Raw genomic sequence first — 27,968 nt, 5'->3', positions numbered from 1 at the left:
AGCTCATGAGTCTGAGTGCACATTTAACTGGGTGAGTGCCAGTTAAAGGGACTCTTTTTTTTTTTTCTCCCAAAATGACCTTAATGGCCAACTCACATTCCTCTACATACATAGAGTACATGTGGCTGCTCTTTGGCCTTTATGTAGCCATTGTTACCTCCTCTCTGACCACGTTTCCTCCACACTAAGTACCCTCCCCTCCCAGTGTTGCTCCAGTAACTTCTTGGTGAGCTCTCCTAAAAGACTTACTGTAAACAGGATTAGAGAGCATTAAAAAATCCTCCTCTCTCTCAAGTGCCATCTGCCTATCTACCTGAGCCAGGAGCTGTCCTCTCAGCACCATGGGAAACACCTCTCCCCGGGCACAGAGGAAAGCGCGAGCCCACAGTGTGACTGTGTCAGCAAATGGTTTGTGATTGGGCTTCTCTTATTCTTTGGGGTCTTCTTTGGAGAATTCTGAAATATGCAAACTCGTACTCAGTTTGTCCTACTGCTGTTGCGTGACTTGAGACGAAACACGTATCTCCTTGATCCTTTCCCAAGGCCACGGATCTAAGCACAATCACGGATTTAACATGAGCATCCTCTCGTGGAAATGTGTTTTCTACCCTGCTGTGTTTGGTTTAATGGTCATATTTCTGGACCTAAAGACAGGTACGTGGCATTAGTTGACTTAAAAATCAAGCGTTCACTACTTACCTAAATGCACACACAAACTCTATATTTTAAACTTTGTTGTTGTTGTGCACCCCAGATGCAATGATGGAAGGTTCCTCTATGGGATACCTTGATCTGCCTTATACTCAGGAGCCTGCGGTGTTTCCACGCATCACTCACATATCTGAGGTGAAGCCATCGCGTGAGAGCCACGCGGTTATCTCTCGACAGAAAAGGAACATCCTTTTTCCAAGTGGAGTCAAACTGTGCGCGCAAGAGACCGCCGAGCAAGTCATTGCAAACCATCTGAGCTACTTTAATCTCAGAGGTAAGACCCAGTGTGAATCGGTGTTAAAAATGAATATTGTAAATGGAGTTTCATTGTCACTGTCACACCAAGGTGTGAAGATGGCACCAAAAAGAACAAACAAACTGATTTTGAGAGATTGCCCCCTCTGTATCTTCCCCTTTGCGTGTCTACAGTGTGAAAAGATTTAATTCTCCAGTGGACGAGAGAGTTAACCTTTGCTGTGTTTACGCAATAAGATCCATCAGACTCAATTAGACTTCATTAGATTTGTATCAAAACAGATTGCTCCACTTATTGGGCCCATTTACTGAAATAACATTACACCACGCACACTGGTAGCATCTACACAACATCAGGTCTCCATTAAAAGAAGCCGTTGTTACCTACACTGCGTCTTACCAGCCCTGCAGACGAGTTCTGGTGTGCTTTTAAAGGATTATTGCACAATTTAGCACTGCATTATATATTTTTATATTATCTACCAATAACCCACAATGCAATTTGACAGCCAAGTTGAATATTAATAGGTAATGCTGCTTTAAAGTACTTTGCTTGGAATAGTTCATGAAATTAGCAATTCACGCAGACAAAAAATACAAATATTACACAAACAACAACAAAAAAAAGATTTTTTCTAAAAAGGCAAAAGTTACAGTAAAAACAGACATTTAGCTCTTTCTTATATGTGTGCATGGGCAGGTTTGTTATGCAAGTTAGATATGGATTCGGAAGTGATCACTGCAGCCTTGTGGACACTGTTAATTAGAGAAGAAGATTGGAGCATATGTCTGTGCACTGATTTTGGATCAGCGCCCAGTAGGCTGACTCATGAGAGTTATATCACGACATCAACGTGGAAATGGATAGATTCATGATTTAGCTTGGGCCCCCAAAAACTCTAACTAATGATATCAAGATTGTAAATGAGTCAAACTCATAAAATATGATCTTATTTCTCAGCTAATGAACGTGTGTCGTGGTTTCCTTGTCAAACAAGCATACATTTAAGTTAGGGTTCAAGTTTCACCCCAATAAAAATAACTTGGAAAACATTACTATGAAAGAAAGTTCTCCAGATTTATTTTTTAAGAGGGTGCTGTCTTTCTCTGGTCTAACCAGTTTGCCAGGAGACCATATGGGAGGCATTTAAGATCTTCTGGGACCGCCTCCCAGAGCAAGAAGAGTACCAAAGCTGGATGAGTCGATGTCAGGAGGGCATAGTCTCTGCACGGGATATTGGCAGCTACTTTAGTACGTCAGAGGAGCATCAGACTCTGGCTAAAAAGGTAACTAAATAACAATAAAATGATATGCGATTAGTACAAAACATGATTTTCTCTGGAGCTGGCTCATGAAACTGTTTTCCACTTCCAGAGAATGTCGCTGCCCAGTTTGAAGAGGTAAAAGAAACTCTCTGCTTTGTTTTCCCCAAAGTGACCTTTTAATGATACGTTCATGATCTCATTATTAAGTCTGTGTTTTGTAAATGTGTCATTTTTACCACTATCTGTAGTGAGCCCACCAGGTCCTGGCAACATATGTGCAGGTAAGGTTGTCAAAGCTCTTCAACCTTACCTGTTCATATTCCCACTCATCACTTATCAAACATGATTTTTCACATTTATTTGTTTTGGCTTCTTTTTTTTTTCATTTATGTGTCATAGATTTGGGTATGTGTCTTTATGCTCACTGTCTGTTTGAGTTCCCTCTTTAAATGATAATATTAACAGGGGTCCAAGCAAAGAAGCTGTTGAAATACAACCGTACCTGTTATAATTCTCATCGTTTTTTATTATTCATGTCATGTGGAAACATGAAGTTTGACTCAGACTCTGAAACTCCAGTTTGTCTTTGCAGTGTTCTGTAAAATGGCTTGGCCTGAAGTCAGCTGTCTTCCATCATTTTATTTTTTCGTACTCCAGCTACATCTTTGCTGTCTGATGTTTAAAGAATATGAGATTTTTATTAAAAAAAACATTTTGTTTCACCATGTTCATAAAATTTTTTTTTTGACGCTTTAAACAGAAACCACTAAACCAGCCGTCCTAAAACTGACTCAGGATTATCTTGGGAATTAAAAAAAAAAAATCGTTGAAGTATCTGCTGAAGGCTTTGAGAAATCAACCTGAAATTACTGAACGTGGAACATGTTTACCTTTTCTTGGTTAGTGAGTTTGAGTTGGTACAAAATTTGGTTTTGAAAGTTAGGACCTCGTAATACATGCATCTCCCCTAGTCCTCAATCAAATGTTAGCAACATTCACATGATTTGGATATCACATGTTCCCCATCGTGCCCAGAAATGCCAAACAATGTGTCTGCAGTAACATTCACAGTTGTGTAAACAGCATCGATTTCACCAAATGTTTGAAGGTATTTGGTAAACACATGAAACACATGTTTTTTTTCCCCCCAGAATAATATAATTATTATCTTTTACAGCTCATTTGAACAGCACACTTAAAAAATATTTTTTTTACCCCCCAATAAACACAAAGTCAAATTCATGTGAAATATATAAAATCAAAGGGTTTATTTATTCAGATGCTCTAAATTTATGCCAATCCAGTACATTTCATTTGACAAGATTCCATAAATTTAACATTTTACTCTGTACTTCTGTAACAAAATTGCATACAAAATATACAAGTAATTAAATTAGTTGAAAGGAAGTTAAGAAATATTTTTTTTATTTATTTTTTTAGTGTAGTGATTATATATCGATATGGTTGAGTCCTGTTAGCCAATGGTGCAACAGTTTATCTAATTTAAATAAACAATTACAAATAGCTTGACTGCTTCTGACTTGCTTGGATCTCAGTCTTTGCCTCTCTGGCTATACTTTCTTTTTTTAATCTTTTTTTTTAGCAAACTAAATTAATAGACAAAAATCTAACCTTTAATAATTTTCAGACACTGGGAAACTGGATTTGCTTCCATTAACTTCTTATTCCGACCCTACATGCAGTGCATAAGCCATTAATAGTTGTGCTTATTGCCTTTTTATTATATCATAATTGTGTAACGTTGTATTGGCGTCGCTAACATGATCCTCCTGTGTTTCACAGCACTCCAACACCAGACATACCAGAATCCGTTGAAGCTCCTGAGCTAGGTCAGTGTTTTACCTGATTATACTGACATCTGTAGCAAAAATCCCCCTTTTATTTAACCACCCTGATATAGATTTGCTGTTTTTGTGTCTGGCCCTTGTCTAGTGTGCAGTTTTGTATTTTGGAGTGTGCATCTTTAAGTGCTCGGTATGTGAACTTGGCTTTAGGTCAGCTGACCCTTAGATTTAGCAGGAAGTCAGGGTAAGGACAGTCTAATCCATATAACTATCACTAATCGTGGCACTTGCCAAACGTTTAAGCTGACATCCACCTCAAATAAACCGACAATCCCTTTTTCTTTTGCATATGAACTTAACCACCTAGAAGACACAGCTGAAAACAAGGAGGAGGATTCCCCTGCCATTTCACCAGGAGTAGAGGAGAGTCCTGTGAGTGTAAACACAGATTGCTTGCAGACTGGGATTGATCATTTGCCCTTAACTAAAGTGCGTCTTTATCTCTTTCTCACTACTCAGCTTTACAATGATATAACCGTACAACCGCCTACTCCTGCTCCGCTGGAGCAGGTTGTGGAGCTAAGCATCCTCTTGTCAGGAGAAATGTACAACGAGAGCCTTGCTGATCCGGCCAGCCTCCAGTACCAAACACTCAGCAGACAACTCGCTGAAAAGGTTTGCCTCTAGCTCTGGCTCCTCGTGTCTGTTTCCCTTTATATCTCCCATCTGAGCCTTGGCGCTGGCCTGGACTCTCTATATCTACTGGTTTATGATCTGTGATTGATGCATTGTTAGTTTTAATAACTCGCACTTTAATGACAGCAGTAGTTAAACTCAAACTGTTAGGCAAGGGCTCAAAACACACTGACTTTATGATACACAGTTGGTTAGGGTGAAATAATAATGTGCTGAAAATCCAGCTTCATGACTCATGTCTTGGGAATACATAAACTTCCGCACATGCACGCCGCTGCACAGGTATCCAGTGGTTTTACAGGTACTTGGAAGATTCAGTAAACATGCCTACAGGCCTTTTCCCTGGCAGCGGATGCACAAAACCTTGCAAATGAAAACATTAAACAGACAATTTGGTGCATTTTTTTGTGCACACACGTGTATGTGTTTTGCATTTGATGAATGCTTTCAGTATTTTTTTCTTTTGATTTCTGAGCTGCTTTTATTCTCTGCGGGTATTTCCTGGACAGCTAACATCTGCACACACCTTGACATACCGTAGTCTATAGCAGGAAACATCATGCATACAAGCAAGTTTGCGTGCCTTGAAGAGATAAAGAAGAAAAGTGGAGTGGAGGGTAAGATAGGGACTGATGGTAAATGAGTGTAAAGAAACAGGAAGTGGAGGAGAAGTCAGCAGACGAAAGACCCTGGAGACCTGTACGCATACTTCTTCATCTCTGGAAGATTTAATAAACTGGGTCAGTGAGTCTGCAGGACGACACGACTATATCTATTTCTTTTTTCATGTTAGTGTGGTGAAGCAAGGCCTTGAAAACCACTACAAGCTGTTTTCTATGAGCAGTTTGTCTTTTAAGGAAAATAATCCAGGGACGACATTTCGAGTACTTTGAACGAAACGAGTCCTTTTGGAACAATAAACGAGATTTACTTTGGCAAGCAAGTTCATTGTAAACCACTCGAAATAAGAAACAAATTAACTGCGGTTTCCACTCTGATGCCTGGTCAACTTTGTCTTTGCAGATAGAAGACGCTCTGGAGGGGCTTCCTGGATTTAAAAGTGTGTCTGTAACTGACTTCAGGTCAGCTTCTCTCCAATGATTATGGCTGTCAAAACAAATGGCCTTTTAAAGCTGCCTCTTTTTGTAATACTTGTATCGTGATTTGAGCTCTCGGCAGAAGTTTAACAGATCTCGCTTGTTTCACACAGACCGCAAGATGACGCAGAGGGGTGAGTCATCAGTAGTCGCTCTGGTACTTCGACCTTGAATAGCTCTCCCCATCCTGTGTTGTGTTTAAGCCCACAGATCCCTATCAACCTTAACTAGAGCTGTGTATGTGTGTGACCCCAGCTTCATCTCACGCTGTGTTTACCTGTGAGCGTGGGCACGTGTTAAGCTGTGTCACTAGTTGCCTGTGTTAATGGACTTAGCGCAGTCACTCACCTGTTAAGTGGGATCAGGGTGGGTCGAACCAAGTGAGCAGGTGCTCCTGTATAGAGACGATAATCTGAGCTTTACCTGGAAGGATGGAAATGAGTGGAGTTATCGGCAAAAATAACCTGTTTGTGTGGTGAAATGGAGAAAAATAAGGGAATTACAAAAGGCAAGTGAATGGACAACAAACAGAATGCAGGGTCAAACAATCTGCTTGTACGTTCCCTCATAGGGATTTAGATGAGAGGTCTCATGCTTATGTGGGACTGGTACAAAAGCTTCAGCCAGCACCATGTTAGTTTAGCTTAACAAAAATTGGAAACAGAGGGAAATGGCTATTTGGAAAGATAAACTGAACTGGGTTGTTTGAGCTGAACAAAAGCAGAAGGGGATAAATGATAGTTTAAGAATTTAGTTTGCAATATGCTGTGCTGGATCGTTGACTGGAACGAGGAACTTCCAGGAATCGTTAAATCCAGCAGCGCCTAGAAGCTTTGATATAACTTTTCATAAAATGCAACTTTGTTAGACATTTTTTTTTGTGTGTGCAGAATAAACACATTGGCTATTATGCACTGATTATTGAGCTTTAGGTGTGCTGGTATTTTATCGTTGGACATATAAACCCAATTCCACAACATTTATGATGCTGTGTAAAGGGTTGGGACACAAATCGCTAACATTTCTAAATTTCATAAATCCATATTTAAGTCATGGCAGAACACAGGAGACATATCAAATACTTAAAGTGAGGCTATTTCATGACAAATATTAAATAATTTTGAATTTGATGGAATAATACCACCAAAAGATAAAAAGACTGGCAGTGCACAAGGGACAAGGCCAAAAATCTGTATTGGAAACTCCTGATCTTCAGGCCCTTAAATGCCACTGCATGAAAATAGCCCATTTCTTTCATGGAAATTAATGCAAGAGCTCGGGAACGTTTCCAGAACATTTCCTCAGCACCATCCACAAATGCAGGTTAAAGCTCTGCCATCCACAAAAGAAGCCATACGTGGACATGATCTCAGTTCACAGGCATTTTAAAGATTGTTTACACAGCGGTGAATTTGTGTTTATGAAATCCGCAAATCATTGCATTCTGTTTTTAATTTACATTTTACGCAGCGCCAAAACATTTTTTGCAAAGGGGTTGTATAAAAACAGTCTTCCCTGCTGTTTACAGCTAAGCTACGCTAACTGGTCAGGGCTTCATATTTAACAGTAAGATTTGAGAGTAATGTGTTTCTCACAACCTCTGGAAAACAAGAGAAAACAACACATGTCGTCTGTTTGAAGTATTCATTTATTATTCAATGTATGAATCTGTGTAGAAAATTGTAAATACAAAAGGCCTGATAAATGTTGTAGGGTACAAAGTTTGTTGTTGAGGTGCAATGAAATCAACGTTTATATACCTTGTATGTTTGCTCACATTCAATACCTGAATAAACATAGTTATAATAATAATAGTTAGAAGCAGTCATTCGTTTTTTTGGTAACTGTACTCTGAATATTATTTATTCATGAAATTATGGCTATACATTAAATAGGTGAGTAAGAAATGAATTTATTGCTGTAATCAACCTTGCATGCAACTTCTAACTCCAAATTACAAGGCACAGCAGGAGCAGAGCGCTGCCTGACTGCCCTTTTGTGAACTGGATCTCCTTCTAAATGGGGCTGACTTTGGGTCAGCACGTGCTCAGCCTTCTGCCAGTAACCCAACAAACTAGGTCAGCATGGACATGGAGGGCTCCCAGTAGTCAAATGAAGCCTGATAGATGGCTTTTTCCAGGCTCTGGAATCTCTTGTGAGGTTTCCATGTTTATTATGATGATATTGATCATTCTGCTGACTCGGCTCCTTTAGCGCTATACAGTCACACTCCTGCGTTCCAAGCAAGAATAAATCACACGATTCATCAGTCATATGTTAGCGTTCTACAATTTTTAAAAAAAGGTTTATCATTAAATCAAGCTAATGCCTGAACAATTTTCTTCCTCTTTCCCTCTAATACCTTTAGTGTAATTGTGTGCAAAGGATAAATGTAAACTATTGAATGGGATATCATGCGTCATGAAAACGCATGAGAAACCCTCTCTGCTTATTTTAAATTAAATATTTAAACTTGCTGCTGTAGTGGAGCGGTAATGGGAGCTTTAAAGGAGAGAGATTAGAGGTGGGGATTATCAATAACGTAATATATTTATAGTGAAGAATTAAATCATAATTAGCATAACATAAGTACAATATGAGAGTGCAGTTACCCAAAATATAGGAAAATTATATAAAAATTTTCCCTAGGCCTAACCTGGATCACTATATGAACTGGATATAATATAACAACAGCATACTTGTGTCAGCAGGTTTGGTGGTTTGGTGGTGGACTATGCCGTCACAGTGGTGGTGAATGGAGCAGGAGTGACCGCTGAACAACTGAACTACCTGACCCTACAGTCGAACCAAGTGGAGAACTCCTATCGGGAGTTCAAGGAGCACCCCACTGTGGTCCTCACCATCAGTGAGGACAACAAAATTTTCATTGAAGACCTAGATGACAAAAAGCTGGAGAGTGGTAAGATGATGTGCATTACTGCCAGTCTTCCTAAAGATATTCCTTAAACTGATACGCTCATATTTCCACTATACTGCAGAGATTTATTTTGCCAGCATGGCAGTGGAGTCACTGGGAATGCACTGGAAAAGGTGGTGCGTGCATCGCAGGGCAAACCTACATGTGTCATGTCAAATAGAGACGCTGTTGACATTGCACTGATATTAAAACACACCGTTCGCCACTTGAGAAAACATTCCAGGCTTTTAATAGTCTCATCTGTTTTTTATTTGACTCTCTTTCTGTCAAATGGACAGAGACAAGTTTCAGTCCCACAACTGGGCCATTTTTAATGGACAAATAACAGTCATCAGTTATAGGAACTGTGTATTTATTCAGTGTGTCAGTTAAATCCTCGTCATTAAATGGTCAGCAAAGGAGAACTCAGCAGAAAGGATGTTTGAAATCTGAGCTTTAGATTTTTAGGCTTTACTGTAATCCTTTCTTTTTTTGGGCATACATATTTTGGATCTCACAGGGAACTCTTAAAAATTGACTTCACCTACTTAGCATTGCTCTCCTTTAAAGATGGTCAGACTGGAAGCAGGCATATTCAAAGCAAAGATATGGTTTATTTTATTCCTTATGTTTTTTTGAAGTGTCGATATGTGATAATAACATTGCCCACAGTGCACCATGGTGCTGAAAATACAATAAGAGAATACACACATACAGTCATTGTTAATCAGTGGGTTTGCATTAATGTCATTGCTGTTTTGTTCTCCACATGGACTGTTTACCTGCTTTCCTCTAAAGTGTATCATAGATATTGATCAATAGCATTCACACTACTTTACGTATCCCCCCAAATCCTGTCCCTTGCCTACAGATTCTACATATTTATGCAGATGTCTGAGTTTTGAGAGACTGAAGCGGGGATTATTTTAACCTTGAGTGTCTGTGAATGTGTTATCCAAGAAAGATATGCTCCTGGAGACACCTTCTGTGGCAAGAACTATCTCAAAGACTGTTTGAGTACTTTTGCAATTCTTTATGTTGTCTGTAGACTTTGCCAAGATGTGACAACAGCGCAAAACTGGGTCACAAACTTTGGTTGGTCCAACTGAAACTATAAGCCAGTCCTGTGAGACTACAGTGGGATATAAAAACTGCATATACAGAATCACAGGTCAGGTCTGATTAAAAACAAAACAAAACAAAACAATACATACCGTATTTCAATAATAGGCTGTTTGAATCCCTTGCGTCTGTCTTTAATGTCTCTTTCCAATCCATGAGTACATATATAACTACAGTCCGTCTTGCAAAGGAGTTGATCCAGCTGTGCAGCCAGCTTTGTGATAGTTTCTGCTGCAGTAAGTGTTTTGAGCTGTTCATTTTCCCCAAATGATCTCAACATAGAGATGCAAACAGACTCACAAAGTGAAAACAAAGTTGCAGATGGTAATATTGCAGTAACTACTACTGAGTAGTCAACATGTCTAAATGTTGGCGACACTGCAATGGAGAAATCTTTGTCTTTAGCCAAACAGACGTTGCCTCACCTGTGACCTCATCCCATTCACACACACCTTTATACAATGATTTTTTTTTTTTTTTTTTTTAAATATGCCACCTAAAAACTCAGGCAGTCAATATCCTACCTACCTTTTACTTTGGTCATTTAATTATACGTTAACATATAATTAAAGAAATCTCCTGTGAGATTTCTTCAGCCTCGGGTTTTTAAAGACTGCAGGTCATTAGTTTACTGCAAAGGCAAGCACTTTTAAAGATGGATGCCCTCTCATTTCCATATTAGTTATAGGCTGTGACATCTAAAATGATGGCTAAACATTCTCATATGGCTGACACATGTGGCTTGGGGACTTAAAGACACAGCTTTGGCTTTGTTTTTTTTGCCTTGGTGGTGATGCAATAATAGCCTTGGACCACACTGGCTGATATTTATTCCAGATTTTAGCACTGATTTGTAGATATTTACCCCTGGAGGTGACGCCGTCAAAAAGCAGGCAGTCTGTGCTGAAACACTAACAGTTAACAGAATTTTGAATACGCCGGCAGGCAGAAATATTTAGGCTATTTGGCACGTTTGTGTGTTGTATGTCAGTTTTTGTTAATGTTTGTTTCTTCTGTGGTTCCATAGTGTCTGAGATTCCTCACTCTATCAACACTGAAGACGGAGCCATGGTGAGTAACAAGTTACCTCCACAGCTATCATGAAAACAATCTCTCTCCAGGCGATCCAGCTGCTTGGAATTTGTACATCGCTTTTGTTAAAAGACACCGTGGTGAAGACCCGTAACTGCCTTGAGATGTTATCCAGACTACACCAGCGCAGGTAGGGGATGAGCTCACTAGCAAGGATGAAGTGAAGCTTTGAGGATTAGTTTGGTTCTTGCTGTAATAATCCACTGCTATTCTTGGGCAGAGACTGCAGTGCACCACAGCGCCATGAGTCAACAGAGACTGCACATGAGAATTTATCTAGACAAGCAATACCATCTAAAGTATGTCTCTGTTCGTGCTCTCTTGTGTTTGAGTGTGCTTTTAATGATAATCACAGTTCGGTTTGCTTTGGTCACGTTTTCAGCATAGCCTGATAATTTGACACATGGTATGAGGTTGGAGAGTTTCTACCCTGATTTGAAGTTGGAACGGTTTAAATAAAGATTTCATTTGGTTGTTATGAGAAATATGAATCTTATGATAAGCCATCAAACTAAATAGATACAATAGCAAAAGTAGTATAGTAGAAATTCTTTAACTATAAAAAGGAATTAGGGAATTAGCTTAATGCACTACAAAAACACAAGGTCCATGAGCAAAACTAAGACTTGGACCACTAAGACTTAATGTGAAAGCACAGGAACAAGAACATATAATTATATATCTATATGAAATATAGATTGATACAGATCTTGAAATAAAAACTCTGCAGTTATTCAGAAAGACTTGGGTGGTTTAGCAGCAGCTAATAGAAAGAGTACACACACACACACGCACTCAAAAACTCACAAAAACTGTATGTAATTCTCTAAAAAAATATATTGATGATAGCTGTGACTATGTCTGTGCAAATTTTCATTGAGATATGCCAACCTATAAGGAGGTGATAGGACACATAGATGTACAGACATATATATATATATATATATATATATATATATATATATATATATATATATATATATGGTACAATCATTATTGTAAGGTAGCTCAAGTTTCAGCTGTGCAGTCTTCAATCATCACACACTTCACCAAAGTAACGTGATTTAACCAGGCACCAACATTTCCTCTTGGTTAACAAGTATATGCAACGCAAAGACACATTCATTAGAATACATATTGAAAGCTCCAACTATCCACTTTCTTCCTGTTACTCAATTCAGAGTTGCAAGAGGGCTTGAGCTTGTCTTACCTGTCACAGCACAGGCCGTCAATCTGTTGCAGGGCTAACACAGAATGACAGACAACCACTTACTTTCACGTTCACACCTAAGGTTGGTTTACAATCACCATGTAACCTAAGCCAGAGTACCTGGAGAGAACCCACACAGACACAGAGAAAACCCACATAGAAAAGCCCCAGAATGGATTCAAACCCAGGACTTTCTTGATGTGAGGCAACAGTGTTAAACACCGCAACACCATCAACTAACTCTCAACTAACTTTGTTCAGTCTTTAATTATACACACAGTGTTTACCTCAACACTAGATGTGGTTCTAATAAAAGATGATTAAGCAGTATTTCACAACAAAGCTTGGCTAACATACCAGCAGTGTCCTTAAAGTTGGCATTAAGCAATCACTCCATTCTCTGCCATGGCTCACACATAATCCTCCTGATGTGTCTGGCTTTGCATTAAGTCAGGCATTTACTGTAATTAACTTTCATGATATATCTAGGTGTCTTCCTGTTGAAAGGGAGTTTTTCCTTCCCACTGTCACCAAAGTAAAAAGGGTGTTTGGGGATAAGATTAAAAATCTCTGTCTCTGGTGACTGGCCAATCAGAGCTCCTGTTTGTGATGCAGATCAGTGCTGTTGATAAGCCGCCAGAGGTCCTGACCCTGGAAGAGGACATCAAAAGTGAATCTTCAGAAACCAACACAGTGGCAACAATAGAAAATAATGTTATTGTTCTAGAGGAGAGTGAAGTTGCATCTCCTGCTCTTGTTCCGACCTTCCGTATACCTGAAGCTGCCGGTAAGTGTTATTTGGGCAACTTTACATATGATGCTTTATTTTTCCACATAGCATTCCAGCTATACAAGACTACCTTTTTCATTAGTTCTTTAAGTCAGATATCTTCTATAATAGAGAGTGAGTTTCTTCTTATCTTTGTTTTTTCAGGGATTGAGAAGGAGGGTTTGTTGCTGGAGGATACTGTGCAGATTTTCTCTGTAGAACCTCCTCCACCTGAAGACCTTCCAGCTGAACTGCCAGGAAGCGTCACACTGCCTGAACCCCCAGTAGAAATTGAAGCCTCTGGTTCAGTCCCAGATGTTTTGGAGGGGCTAATTGAACCATCTACAATCACTCCAGAAGAGGAGGAAATGTCCCTTGGGGAAACTGCTTCAGAGGAAGAGGTGAAAACAGAAGAAATCACCATAAATGCAGATGTTACATCTGGAGCTGAGGAAGAGACATTTGGACCTACAGCTGTACCTATGGAAGAGGAGAATCCGGATGATGTTGTTAAGATTATAGAGGAACTTGAAATCTTTACTGTCATAACTGAAACCAAGGAAGAAAAGGGTCTACCTGCCCAAATACCAATTCCAGATGCTGTAGATATAACTAGTGAAGCATCACAGCCAGAGCCAACGAAGATGAGTCTTCTTCCTGTTGGCGATAACTCCATTGAGGGGACATCAGAAGAGTCTAACCCTGCAGATATTCCACCTGCTAATGAGGAGGCTAACACCCCAAAACCTGAGAATGCAGCCATTAATGTGCTGTCGGCCAGCCCCGAGGAACCTGTATTTGAAGAGAATGGCTTGGAAGAATCAGTAGAAAATCAGGATCAGGAAAGAAATGAAGAGGCTCTGTCTGAAGCTCCAGTTGTAGTAGAAGAGCCTCCAGAAACTCCAGAGATCTCTAGAGAAGATCTTACAGATGATGAAATCTTACTGGTTAACAAAGATGTTCCTGAACCACCAGTGACAGATTCTCTGGGCCCTGCCCAACCAACTGCTCTGTCTCCAGAGAGGGAGTCACCCTTTACCCGTATCTCTTATGTAAACCCTGATTTTGATGATGAGCCTGACACAGACATGCCTTTACTGGTGGAGGTAAAGCAATAGAATCAAACAAGATTTGTTTTGAACAAAAAATGTATGCTGTCTGCATCTGATAATCAAATTATTTTACTTTCTTATCGCCTAGATCCAGACTACTGATGATGGCTTGGACGATACCACCACTGGAGACCATGGTTATAATGTGGTTCAGTATGGTTATGGTTTGATTAACCACACAGAGGAGGGCAGCACCGGATTCCCAATAGGTGTGGGCCACGGCACAGACCAGGCTAGTATTGCCATGCCTGTAAACCCTGGACGAGCACTAATGGTTTTCTTTAGTCTGAGGGTGACCAACATGATCTTCTCAGAGGATCTCTTTAACAAGAGTTCCCCAGAGTACAAGGCTCTGGAGCAACGCTTCCTTGAGCTGGTAAATGCCTGCGTCTTGCAGTATTTGTTATTTTCATTATTCACAATCCTGTGTAAAATCCTTTTGCTTGTAACATCAAACTGCACATTTTTCAACTGTTCCCTAGCTTGTGCCCTACCTACAATCCAACCTCAGTCACTTTGAGAACCTGGAGATCTTGAACTTCCGAAATGGGAGCATTGTAGTCAACAGCCGGATGAAATTCGGGAAGCCTGTGGCTCGTGGCGTCACAACAACTGTCTACTTAATCTTGGAGGACTTTTGTAACACAGCCTACCAGACCATGAACCTGGCCATTGACAAGTATTCACTGGATGTTGAATCAGGTATGTTCTCACTGACAACCAGTGCTGTCATAAGGACAGCACTTCTTCTTGAGATCCCTGTCAAAGGTCTCTTAAAGAAATCACTATTTCTGTTCTTGTTGCCAAGAACCACTGTTCTATGAGAAAGTCTCACCTGTCACCAGCTATCTTTAGCTACTTCCTTGCATGTATTTGGGGATCTAAATTAGCCTTTTTAAATGCTTTCATGCTAGCATTGTATAACAAACTCATGAAAAGAAGGCAATTGGCTTATTTCCATAAATTTTAAACACTTACTTCATTGTCACCTTAGAATATTGCTTTGCAAAGTATTCTAAGGTATTCTAAGGCAAAGTATAGTACAGTGCGCAAAAGCCTACAAAACCTTGCCAACCCCTTTTTCCCCTTTCTGAGTTTGCTTCAGCTGAAGGTTTCTTCCTGTTTAAAATTAGCTCTCTGTAAATAAAACTGAATTGAATTGAACTGAATTGAATTATTGTGACTTGTGGCAGAGCTGAGCGTCACAAACAGATAAGCTGGAATGAGATAATCAGGCTTCCTTGGACTGCAGCCATGTTGACACATATCATTATCTACTGTTCACTCTGACCAACCGGTTAGTGTGAGTAGAATGACATATCCCGGTATAGTAACTAACTCCAGGGTTCAGCTGGATTACATAAGCCAACTAGTACGTGACCGTTTGTTGTTAGCTATTTCAATTTGTAGTTCATTTGTAGTCTGAGGTCTCTTGACCATGCACATTTGAGAAGGTTATTTTATTTTACAGGTGACCAGGCCGATCCCTGTAAGTTCCAGGCGTGTAACGAGTACGCTGAGTGTAAAGTGAACAAGTGGTCTGGGGAGGCAGAGTGCGTCTGCAATGCTGGGTATTTCAGCGTGGATGGCTTGCCCTGCCAGAGTATCTGTGAGCTGCAGACTGACTTTTGTCTCAATGACGGCAAATGCGACGTCATCCCTGGCCAGGGAGCCATCTGCAGGTGGGTGACAGGCGGGGATTAGGGGAAGTGATCTGAGAGTGTGTGCTGGATAGTGTGTCTGAGTTTGCAGATTTGTGAGGCTAGTACTCCATCACATAAACAGATTTTCAAGTGCTAGCTGGGTCTCCCCATAAATCTAGCTGGCCTTACAAATTATAAATACGTAAATAAAATGAAGATTATGTTTTATATCTTTGTTGGGTACAAAATATAATTAGACCAGCCCAGATTTATTTTCTGACCTTACCCTCTCCCATACTCCGCTTCAGCTTCTCTTTTGTTTATTCCATCTGCTCATCTGACGACTTTGTGACTCAGAGCCTTTCGTTGCCCTGCCCCATGACTTTGGTGTGCACTTCCACCATAAATTCTCTTTCTATTTTTAAATCATGTGTCAAAACCCATCTCTTCAGAAATGCATACCATTCATTGTAACATGGTCTTAGTCAATTGTTACTTTGATCAGTGTTGTGTATATGTTTTTAATTTGCTGTACTAATGTAATTTGTCCTTGAGGGTTTTTAAAGGTGCCTAAAAATAAAATGTATTAGATTTTAGCAAATCTGCAAAGGCTCAAAACTTTGGCAGTTAATATTCAGTTATCTACACCAGAAGACATTATTTTTTTGTTGTTGCCCTGTACATACTTGAAAACAGTAATGCTAAGATTAACATGGTGATTAATTTTCTCTGCTCCAGGATACAAGACTTCAGTTTAATGCGATAAGGTCCAAACCCTTTCTTAAATTTTATACTACCTTAGATGCTTTTACATATTTTCCAAGACATTCCTGATGATCACAGGTTTTGTTTTGTGTGACTAAAGATCTGTGCATATGCATCTATATCCAAACATGCAAATTTGTATGTGGTGTGTAAGTTGTGCACAAGATGACGTGCCAAGAACAATCCAACATCAGTGACAGAAATATGTCCGGTGGCTATGTTCACGATTTTGTATGTGGTGTGCTTAACTTGAGTGATTATGAACAAACAAGGACGGGCCTTTGTTCCAAGATGAGTGCTTAACATTTGTTTCACACCCACTACCACATCGTAAAACACACAGGCAGCTCCAGATGCTGTTGGATCGTTGTTTACCTCACACCGTCCAACAAAAGTGTTGTGGTGCTCCAAGCGAGTGGTGTGAATTGTTGATTCTTTATTCCAAAAGTATTAATGATTTAATGACTTGTTGTCGTCAGTGATGACTTTTTAAAGATTTTTGTTATTCAGTGAAAGAAAGAGACGTTACAACATGACGTATGACGTGTATGTATGAATCATGATGTGGGATGCAGCATTTTCATCTTCTGCTGTTTCCAATGCTTCTCGTCTTTTTCGTTTTTTGAGCACTGGAAAAAAATGTTATCGCGGTTTTGAAAAATTTCCAACGTCATCCCCAGGTGTCGCGTCGGGGAGAACTGGTGGTACAGAGGAGAACATTGCGAGGAGTACGTGTCCGAGCCGCTGGTTGTTGGCATAGCGATTGCCTCTGTAGCTGGCTTCCTCTTGGTGGCCTCTGGAGTCATCTTCTTCCTGGCCAGGACTTTACGGGATCAATATGACAAGGATGAGTCAGAGGACCCCATACGGTAAGGAGTACACGTCAAATGCTGTTAGTACAAAGAGTCATTTCAACACCACAGAGCACATGGGGATGGTTTAATAATGAAAGAATTTGGGATTTCTGTTGCAGTTAAGAGTTTACAGGATATTTGTAATGTTGTTTGACTTTAGTAATTATGACTGTGCTTTTAATCTCGCTGCCTCTCTGTAAAGCTGTTGGATTTAGATTTCTACAGTGGGCAAACCATTCAGAAGGCTCAAGGGCATGTTCACGACTGAGAAACCAGCTTTTCAGTGCACTCCACACCTGAGTATCAATATAGTGCATATTTCACAGAACTTCAGTTTTTCATTTACAGATTCATCCACTGAAGCCACATTTAACAGTTTAAATAGAGTTTCAGTTAAGATTTGGAGCTGTATTTAATGCGTATGGTGCATGCTACAGTGGAAAATGTTAACGCCTGGTCTATCGTATTTGATACCTGAGTTTTGTGTGATACCAATTAAAAATCATATATGCAAATCATTATTTATTTATTCAAAAAAACTGTCAGAATTTTTTTTTTCTGACAATTATTTCATGGTTCAGTCTTTAAATGGATATTAAATTTGATTCTTCTTCTTCCTCCTAGCGTTTTTCCCGCTCGGTTGCAGGGTCCGCTTTTCTGCAAAGTCGTCTCCACTTGGGTCGGTCAAGGGCGTCGGTCAGATCGGCTTCGATCTTCTTCACGTCGTCCTTGATTCGGTCCATCCATCTCCGCTTTGGTCTGCCTCTAGGTCGACGTCCTTGGGGGCTGAGCCGCAGTGCTGTTCTCACCACTGAGTTCTCGTTGCTCCGTACCACATGTCCGTACCACCGCAGCCTCGCTTCTTCCATCTTATCTGTGATTGGCGCGATTCCCATCCTCTTTCTAACGTCGGTGTTCATGACGTGGTCCCATCGTGTCAGGCCTAGGCACCATCGCAGCATCCGCATTTCCATCGTGTGAAGGGCTTGTTCGTGCTTTGCGGTGGCTGGCCAGCACTCGGATCCATAGAGGGCGACGGGGCGCTCTACACTCTTGTAGATCTTTGACTTGAGGCGATTGGGCATTCTTCGGTCACACAGGACGCCGGTGACTTGGCGCCATTTCATCCACGCTGCGTTGATCCTGGCTCGTACATCTAGTAGGATATCGCCGTCATTGCTGATCATCGATCTGAGGTATTTGAAATGAGGTACTTTCGCCAGATCTTCTCCATCGACGCTGATCGTGCCGTCGGTCTGGGGGCCAGCCTCTAAGTATTCGGTCTTGTTGGTGTTGAGCCTCAGGCCGAAGTCAGCTAGGCGAGTCTTCCACTGCTGCGTTTGGTATTGCAGTTCTATTCGCTATTCGGATATTAAATTTGATTAAAATAGGAAAATTAACACTAAATCCTTTTGTCAGTCAGTCTTAAATGGAAAGAAACCATACTTTATTGTTTGATAGTGAAGAGAAATACTTAAATTTAGTCTGTTTGATGACCAACCCTCTTCCATGCAGTCAGCGTGGTTATTTTCTTGAGGGGACAGACTAAGTTGAGAAATCCCAGGCCAGTCGCCACAGTCAAAGTTTCCACTGTACCATCTCTTTATCCTTCTAAACTTACAGCGGTACAGCCATCGTCTCCTGTTGCCTGGATGTTTGGAGTGTCCTGCTTTGCTCTTTTCTTGAATTCCTCTGTCTTTTAAACACACACACACACACACACACACACACACACACACACACACACACACACACACACACACACACACACACACACACACAAAGATCTGTCTGGCATGGATCCCGGACCTGTCTGTGGAGAATGACTGTGCTGACCTCAGCCAATTAACTGATCAGATATGGTGCTGATCTATTGCTGAAAAGCCTTAAACACATAACACATTAGGCTTTCTACTAGTCTGGAATCTGACTTTCTGGCACAAGCAGGCTGGCTTATCTAAGCTTAATAAAGGCTATTCCACAATAACATCTTATTTACTGAGACCCACAGTGTTACGGAGGACATAAATCATTGTGTAGCTGATGAATAAAAATGTGTGTGTGTGTGTGTTAATAATGCGTGGCCTCAAGATAACTAGTCTGTTGTTTACTGGCCACACTATGTGAACTCTATAATGCTATTATTACGCATGAAGCATGGATAAATTAGTTTTAATTCCATTATATTTTGATTTTGAGAGGCTTTATTGTTGAATTCATTTTACCCTATCACATGTCAAGGCAGTCGCTTGAATTTGGTACACACTGGATCCTATGCAGAGCAATCAGAACACCCTCATTAGAGAGAGTGTGCTAGTTCAGCGAGCGAGGAGTAGACAAGGTTCATTTCTCCTTTGTAAAACTGCAGCATATTGCATGCAATATTTTCATATCTGGTCCACATCTGTTTTTGTCATTATTTAAAGCTTCTGCTAAACAACATTTGTCAAATTCATCCATGCCTTACGTGTTATAATAGCCCTATGGAGCTTGGCTGCTATAGTGAGTCAACAACAGACTGCATTTCTCATAGCCACTCATCAATAAGTGCTACAACTTCTTATTCCCATGTACTACTTTCTAATGGGCACAAGTTATTGATGAAATGTACAATAACATTTTTCATGGCCGCGGAGCTCTTTTCCTGACTTCTTCCTCCTGGATGTGTGACTCTGTTTCCCACCCTTTCTCTACCATGCGACTGACTTCACTGTTTGTGTCATTTTGCAGGCGAGCAGAGAGTCTCCCATCTTTAGAGAGGGCGACCAAGTACAACCCCATGTATGAGAGTGAAGCGACCACAGGCTACAGTCACTACTACCGCCGCTACCCTGAAGCTCCTGTGTACAGCAGTGCCAGCGCTGAGGCCTCCACTGACTTCAGCAGCGAGGAGATACGACACATCTATGAGAACAGCGAACTGACTAGGGAGGTTCGTGAGAGAACTACAATCCAGTGGTTGAATTAGAAGAGAGGGTTGTCTTTTCTTTACCTCATTATTTCTTTTAACTCTTAGATTAGTAAGCAGAAGTAATTCCCAAGTCACCCTGTCTACTCTGTACACATAAAACACCAGGCTTAAGTTTATACAACACTCTGAAGACTGTTTGGCTCGAATTTTGTGAGAAAATTGCTGTCGCTGTTTGGGCCAAAAAACAAAAAAAGAGTGCAGTGCAGCTGGGAAATTTGAGGAAGTTACACACCAAGAGCAATACATATTAATTACACGTTTTACCTGTCTATGATGAAATTAATTAATATCAGGTTTTTATCGCCATCTGCCTTTTGTTGACTTAAAATTCTTTGTGGCTTTTTTCTGATGTCATGTTTTCACTAAGCTGCAGCCTGTTGAGTTTACTGTTTATCTGCCTGTGATGTAATGTTCCTTCTGGACATATATCCTGTTTTTCTGTAGGAAATCCAAGACAGGATACGCATCATTGAGCTCTACGCTAAGGACCGGCAGTTTGCAGACTTTGTACGGCAGCACCAAGCGTAAGCGGCTCACTTGTTATCCTCTTTTTGGACTATGATCAGATAAAGAAACGGGCCAAACAAACCAGGCTATGAGGAGAAGGGGAAGCGAGTTTGAGATACAGGAGGCCAACAGGACACATTTATCATTCTTAAATCGTCACCAGCCAGACCTGGAACTGATACAGTGAGGTTAAAACCATTACAAGATGCAGACATGTATTCCACTGCCAGCTTGCCTGGCGATAGCAGTTTCCCCATGGTACTGATTGTTTTTAAGCCGTATCTGGTAATAGATCACCTCCAAACCAAGCCGAGTGAAATTGTAGTTCCATGTTGAATGTAATAAAGTAACTTATCAACCTCAGAAGTATCTAATGATATTATCTAAAGTTACAGCATGGTGGCTCAGTGATTAGCACTGTTTTCTCACAGCAAAGGAGTCCTGGATTTGAACCCAAGCTGGGCACTTCTGTGTGGAGTGTGTGTGCTCGTGCTCTCTCCCATGTAATCCTGCCCATCCAAGCCCAAGACTTTCCCAAAAATAAGAGTTTCACTTCTTGCATAAATAAAGGTTAATATATGCTTTTTCTATGCCTCTGCATGTACTACAGTGTCCTGGATACCCAGAGAGAGAGCTCCTCTACACAGATATGAAGCCGTCCTGTGAACAGTGAGGTATTTTGCCTTAATCTGAACGCTTGTTCTTTTTTAACAATACTCCTCGATATAGTTCTTAAGAATGGTGATCAAGTAAGAAAAGAAATGTAATTTCTCATACATTTAAGAACAGCACCAGAAGTTAATTCTTAACTTATTGTAATTGATCTTTTTCAGTAAAGAAAATTTAGATAACGAGAATTCAGGAAGCTGATTATTATCTATTTTGTACATAAGAGCAGGAAAACAAAAGATAAAAAAGATAAAGGGCAAGTAAATGACAAGGGGGGTTTAATACTCCAAACGAATTGATGGATTACCAGAGCAGATTGCCTAGGTTGGTGTAAACCGCACCATAGATGGGAAGAAACTGAGCGTGCAGTAGATAAAGTAGATAATGATAAATGACGTCATACTTTTCCATTTTGCTTTTCCATTTTCAATGACCCATGGGTTACTGGCTCACTGCAGATGTGGAAGAAATTAAAATGACTCAGGATTTAAATGATTTTCAACAACTTGTTCAGCATTTTTTAATGTATGCTTTTTATATTCTTTTTAAATTAGTGCAGACTAAAACAAAATGTAAAACATCGGACTGTTTTCTTTGTTTTTATGAGTGGTTGAGTACAGCACTATTACTAGTCTAGGAGCAGTTAAGTGGCTGCTGGATTCAGCTTCATATTTTATATGGCGAAATAAGATCGATATCAGTCTTTTCATCTGTCCCCAAAAAGCAAATTTACATATTTCCAACAATTCCAAACTATTAAAGCCTGGCTCACTAGTGCACTCAGAGCATATTGCACATGAATCACAGAGAAATAAGACATTTCCTAAAACTTAATGTTAAATTCATTTTGCTGAATCAAGAGCATGTGCTCAATCATTAGAGATAATACATTCAAAGGCAAAATATAGTAACTATATAGTTTTGAGTGTGTACCATACTGTATATTTTGTTTTGTTTGTAACTTTCATACTGACACTCCTCTCACCCTTCACAGAAACGCACCTGTGTTTCTCAACGTCAAGCTCCCCGTCAAGACTGTCATCTTTTCTTTGCCACAATTCTCAGAGCCTGGATTGCACTGTTTAAACTGGACTGTCTCACAGCATATGTCTCTCCACAAAAAGTCTGCGTCCGTCTCTGCCTGTGCGAGGGCAGAGGTGCTGATGCTTCTTCCTCCGCCCTCAGTGCCTTCTCTTGACTGGGTGAGCTTGTTGTGACATCAGGGGATGCGTCTGCTGCTTATTCATCGGACATTTCCCTGCAAGGAAAAGTAGACCGCATCCTGTTACTTGAAATTTTGACAGATGAACTGCACCAAGTAGTATTTTTATTTAGTATGGGCTCTTTTCATCATGCCTACCTGTCCATTCTTAAAAGGGAAGAACATAAATACATGTGAATATGTATGTATTGTATGTATATAGCTAAACTGATGTCTGGTAGGGAAGATTTTTCTCTTTACAGTAGGGATTCTCAGAGAGATATTGAGAAAGCAACTTTTTTAGTAAATGGTGCTATTTTAATATTAAATGCTCTTTGAAATGTAGGTCTGCAATGATTCGCTTTTACAATTTAAAAGCAACACCAATAAACCAATTATGTATATTTGGATATTATCCTACATTAAAAGGATAGTTCAGCATTTTCAGATGTACGCTTCTCAGTTTCTGACAGAGTCTGTCAGGCTGGCTTTAACATATAAACTCAAGACGAGCGTGTTTTTATGTAGATTTTTTTTAGTTTTATTTGGGAAATTTACTTGTCAAAGTGAAACCAGAAAGCTGGCAGTGGAATTCTGATCAGTCATTCCTGAAAAAAAGCTAAAAGGCCACAACTAAAACTATGTGTAAAGAGAACAGTATTAATCTTTGAATTCATTTGTCTTCAGTCCAATTGCGACAGGTGAAATAGCTGAAAAATAGCCACACAGTCTGCCTTCACAAGCATTTGTGAAAGAATGGGTCTTTGTAATGAGTTCTTTGATTTTGAGGCTATGATGCCACCGTACAACAAATCACTTCATAAAATTTCTTCCCACTACAATCAACTGAAATTGGTGTAACAAAAACTCCAAACCTCCTCTGTTGTTAACATCAGCACCGTAACTGTGCGCCAAGAGCTTCGTGTCATAGGTCTCATTGGCTGAGCAGGTCGTCCAGATGTAATGTGTAGGTGGGCAAGTACTTTTCTACATATAGTGTTATATAAATATTGAAGATTTGTTACATCTTTATGGCCGTCTGTACAAAAATATGCTTCACTATGTGCGTCAAAGAACAAAAACATAAAATGAGGGTTTTCGCCACTTGAAAAACTTTATATGTGGATTTGCCTTTAGCGGTGCTCCAGACAGAGCCAGGCAATAAAGTTTCTGCTTATATTCAGTTTTTGTACGTTTGGATGTGCAGATATCGAAGAGGTATTCATCTTCCTCTAAACGTACTCCAGGAACAATGTATGTGACAAAATCAAACTATTCCTTTAAGGTGGCCAAAAGCAGCGAACTTGTTAAGTGTTAGACTGTTTCTGTTTCTCTTCATAAATGACAAACTTTGGTGTTTGTTTATAGTGTATGACAAAGCAGACAAGAGTGAAAAAAACGCTGGTGAGGGAAGAAAGGCAGAGAGCATGAACCTTCTACAGCTCAGAAATAAGTGAAAACACGTTTCAGTGGAAAAATGCTCCAAGGCAAGCGGCCCAGGGATTTGACCAAATGGTCTGCTTTCAGATGTCAAATGCAATGCAAACTGGAAGAACAGGAAAAACTAGGATGAGCGAACTGATAAACAACATATGCTCTTTGGAAAGATGACCTCAAGCTGTGTCTTCTGCTGAGAGAAGCTGTACGGTTACCAGCGATTTTTTAAAAAAGTGATCTGTCCTTTGTCTGCTTATCTGGCCACGATACTCCTCTTTAATCTGAAACCTTCTGACAGACTAAACCCAGTGCTTTCTTTGGCATTCCCATCCATTCCTCCCTGGATTTGTTGGACTTGACCCTTTTGGTCCTTTTAGAGGACCCTAATAGCTACAACCCAGTTAGTTTTTATCGTCATCCAGTTTATCCGCTGATTCTGTTATAGGAGGCCACAATAATATAATGTTGGATATAAATAATGTCCTAGCTTCTTGTTTACATAACACATATCCCATCCTTTGGTCTTCTGTTAGAGCTCTACACAAGTGAAAAAAACAACACTGGTGGAACGGACTCTTATGATATTGTCATGCCTTTTGCAACTTATTTTCAATTTGTATATGTATGCTTTTTTTGTCTGCATACAGTTTTTACCACCACCATTTATAACATCCGCTACCTGGACAAACAAGCCAATCATCACATACAGTGTCCTGCCATTAAAATAGCAGTTGTCCTGTAGGATGTAAATTGTGTGTGTTTGCAGTGTTTCAACATTTTCTTTTTATACTGATGACACCATGTTAACAGTGTTATCATGCTGTGCAGCTGTGTAAAGGACTAATAAGGTGTAACAAGTACAAAAATAAAATATTTTATTATAAAATGAAGAATCCACTCCTGTGTGAAGAATCACGAAGCACATTTACGTTAAAATTTTAATTTCCATTTACCACCATGGTACTGGACATTATTTACACACTGTCTGCAAATTACGATGTCATGTTGGCAACTGCTAAGCATAAACCTAGCAGCAAATATTACATTTCAGTCAGCAGGAATCTTGTTAAAAGAACATTGCTATTTATATTCATCAGCCACATTGTTAGGTACACCTATTCAACTGCTGCAGTTAATGAAAATGTGTATCAGCCAGTCACATGGCAGCAATTCAGTGCATTTAGCTAAGCAGAGATGGTCAAGATGACCTGCTGAATTTCAAACCAAACATCAGGAAGGAAAGTGATTTCAGTGACTTTGAACGTGACATGATTGTCAGATTGTCATGGTGTCAGATGGTCTGGTCCATAGGTCCATACCAGGAACTGCTGATCTACTAGGATTTTCCCACACAACCATCTTAGGGTTTACAATGAATGCTCTAAAAGGGAATACATATCTGACATGTTCTTTGGTTGAAAATGTTTTCATTTCAGAAGTAAGAGAAGAACGCCCTGACTGCTTTGAGCTGATTGGAAGGTAACAGTAAGTCAAATAACCACTCGTTACAAGTATGCAGAAGAGCATCACTGTATCAAAACACATCAAATCTTTAAGCAGATGGGCTACAGCTGCAGACCACGCCTGGTATCACTCCTGTCAGCTAAAAACAGGAAAGTAAGGATTTTCACCAACTCATCAAAATTGGTCAAAGAAGACGTTGGCTGGTCTGATGAGTCAAAAAGCATGGATCTATGCAGTTCAAGCTGCTGCTTGTGGGGCTGACACATCTATCTACTGCTATCATACCACTAAGGAAAAATTGTTTCCAGCACCCTGTTACATCTATTCTATGAAGAATTAAGGTAGTTATGAAAGCAAAAGGGGGTCCAACCCAGTACTAGCAAAACGTACCTTTTCAAGTGGGCAGTGAGTGAATATCTGCTTTCATTTATATTTGGTGGCATGGCTCTGTCGTTAGACAGAACAGCAGCTGATGCAAGATCCAAACATGCTGAGCTCAGCGGACCTCGCAGGTGTCAGACATGACATCAAAAGGAGGAGGTGGGTTGCAAAGTGGCTTGCATATGTGCAGCGACTGCTGGCAGGCAGTCTAAGGCAGCTGAAGTTGTGTGCCTTAAATAGCATTTGCCAGTTGGATATGAAGAAGGAATGTAGAAGAAGCTGAATGACTGCATGATGTGTGCTGGCACTGAGACCAGCTTTTATTAGTTGATCTGCCAGGACTGAGAGGTGAGTTTGATGTTGTCTGTCTGGAGTATGTTTAAAAAATGCTGCTTGCATGTTGACACAGCTGAAATAGCAACAGTCCTATAACAGACTCAATAATTCTCCGACATTCTGAACACCATACTTTAGTCTCTTTCGACTGTGAGAAAAATGAGATAGAACTTGAATATATTAGTACAGTTCTGAACAGACTTTAAATATTAATACTCCCATTGCTGCTTGTACAAAGATTTCGCTAATAATTTTACTTTCTCCTGAAGAGTATGAGGCTATCCCACATAATCTGAAGAGCAGACAAACCTCAGCACTGCAGGTTTGTCTACTACATGACAGTTTCTAAATTAGTATGTATGAGTAATCAGTCTGTGACATACACATATATACAGATCCAGGATCTGGCTGCGTAATTTAACGCCTATGCACAAGCCCGGGACACTGTGTAAACATACCATTAGTGTGGTGAAACAATACAGATCTGAACAGTGTGTCAATGTGCTGCATACATAGAAAATTGGATGCAGCTGCCCTCTTTTTGTTATGTTTTTGGTATGAGCTATTGTTCCAGAGGTTTGGATTGTATTTGGTGTGGTTTGGTGAGGTCAGTGGGTGTTCCAGCTGCCAGCAATAACATCACTTAATTTTAATATTAGAAAAGCTGAATCACCATGGTAATCAAGCAGGAGGGTGTGCCTACTTTTGGTCTCAGAGTGTTAAATATTAATAAAAATGGGAAGGAGCACTGAATGAATCTTGATCATTTCCAGTTTGGACTGTTTATCAGGTTGACATTGATTCATAGCTGGGCAACATGAGCGAAAAAGGGAAAACACCAAGTAATTTCATTAGAAGATTGACAAACACATATGAAGTTCCAGCAGTGAGGGGAAACTCCTGAACTGCTGTGGCTGACGTCTGTTCAACCTACTGCCAATTATGCGGGTGTCTCTAATTTATGACAAACCAATTTCTTCAGAAAAAAGTTTGGATTTTCGTAAACCTTGTAACCCTGCTGTATGAGTAATCACAGTAAAATAAGGAGTAATAAATTATCATTAGGCATTTTCCCAGTTTTGACAAATGGCCACCTGGGATAACCACATTTACTCAGGGCCTTTTTGACAGGATATTCTGCTTCCCTTGCCACTGTGTCTCTGTGTTGTTGTGTCCAGATGACACCCAGTTTGTGCTCCAATGGATTATAAGAGTCAAATTTCAAATACTGTACGCATTGGTTTATGGTAATGGTAAATGGTAATTTCACACTCTAGTCATGCAAGTCTGTCTTTTTTTTATATCCTCTCTGGTGAACTTGATATGTTTGTCCACTGAGTTAATGTGTTCAGTGATTTGTGGCATGTCCAATGATTTGTTTTTCACACAAGTGTCATCCGCATGCCTGGAACAGTGGCTCGGTGGTGTTCTTAAACGGTAACTGTAACGGAATACAGTTACTCATATTTTGTATTTTAAATACGTAACGGCGGTACATGTATTCCGTTACTCCCCAACACTGTCTGTGGTAGGATATCAAAGATAATAGAGCCCTCTTCTGAGGGTCCGGTCAGTAGCGATGTCCTGTTCTAACTGCTTCAGAAAATCTATCACCCTTTTCCTGTAACCTGGAAAAGATGACTGTTTATTAGGTTGGGAAAACCTGCTGTCAGCTGAGAATGAAGAAG

At 40.1% G+C, this 27,968-nt stretch overlaps 1 protein-coding gene across 3 annotated transcripts; it reads left to right on the top strand.

Moving 5' to 3' along the window:
* The first annotated feature begins 82 nt into the window (after positions 1-82).
* Positions 83-25,570, top strand: impg2a (interphotoreceptor matrix proteoglycan 2a). Of its 3 annotated transcripts, XM_040005787.1 has the most exons (22): positions 84-654; positions 755-985; positions 2,087-2,253; positions 2,342-2,367; positions 2,481-2,513; positions 4,036-4,082; positions 4,405-4,469; positions 4,557-4,712; positions 5,757-5,815; positions 5,944-5,964; positions 8,542-8,750; positions 10,897-10,940; positions 12,787-12,958; positions 13,106-14,046; positions 14,141-14,428; positions 14,535-14,754; positions 15,524-15,734; positions 17,141-17,329; positions 20,045-20,246; positions 20,730-20,809; positions 21,403-21,466; positions 22,456-25,570. In XM_040005787.1, the coding sequence occupies exons 1-21, from the start codon at positions 576-578 to the stop codon at positions 21,443-21,445; spliced, it is 3,483 nt and encodes a 1,160-aa protein (XP_039861721.1). In that variant the 5' UTR covers positions 84-575; the 3' UTR covers positions 21,446-21,466; positions 22,456-25,570. The 3 variants fall into 3 exon arrangements, with proteins under 3 accessions (XP_039861718.1, XP_039861719.1, XP_039861721.1); XM_040005784.1 differs by having other exon boundaries at positions 83-654; positions 4,405-4,712; XM_040005785.1 differs by lacking the exon at positions 2,481-2,513 and having other exon boundaries at positions 83-654; positions 4,405-4,712.
* The last annotated feature ends 2,398 nt before the right edge of the window (positions 25,571-27,968 follow it).

The sequence above is a fragment of the Simochromis diagramma genome, unplaced genomic scaffold (genome assembly GCF_900408965.1).
Source record: "Simochromis diagramma unplaced genomic scaffold, fSimDia1.1 OVJJ01000501.1, whole genome shotgun sequence".
Classification (NCBI taxonomy): Eukaryota; Metazoa; Chordata; class Actinopteri; order Cichliformes; family Cichlidae; genus Simochromis; species Simochromis diagramma.
Note: the sequence above shows the minus strand (reverse complement) of the source record. Positions and strands in the feature narration are given on the sequence as shown.

What these genes read in the sequence shown, in the direction of transcription:
- impg2a (XM_040005784.1), top strand. Translation starts at nt 576, where the DNA reads ATGAGCATCCTCTCGTGGAAATGTGTTTTCTACCCTGCTGTGTTTGGT. An exon ending in GTGTCTGTAACTGACTTCAG is followed by an intron (nt 5,816 to 5,943) that starts GTCAGCTTCTCT and finishes TGTTTCACACAG; the next exon opens with ACCGCAAGATGACGCAGAGG. An exon ending in CCGCAAGATGACGCAGAGGG is followed by an intron (nt 5,965 to 8,541) that starts GTGAGTCATCAG and finishes TTGTGTCAGCAG; the next exon opens with GTTTGGTGGTTTGGTGGTGG.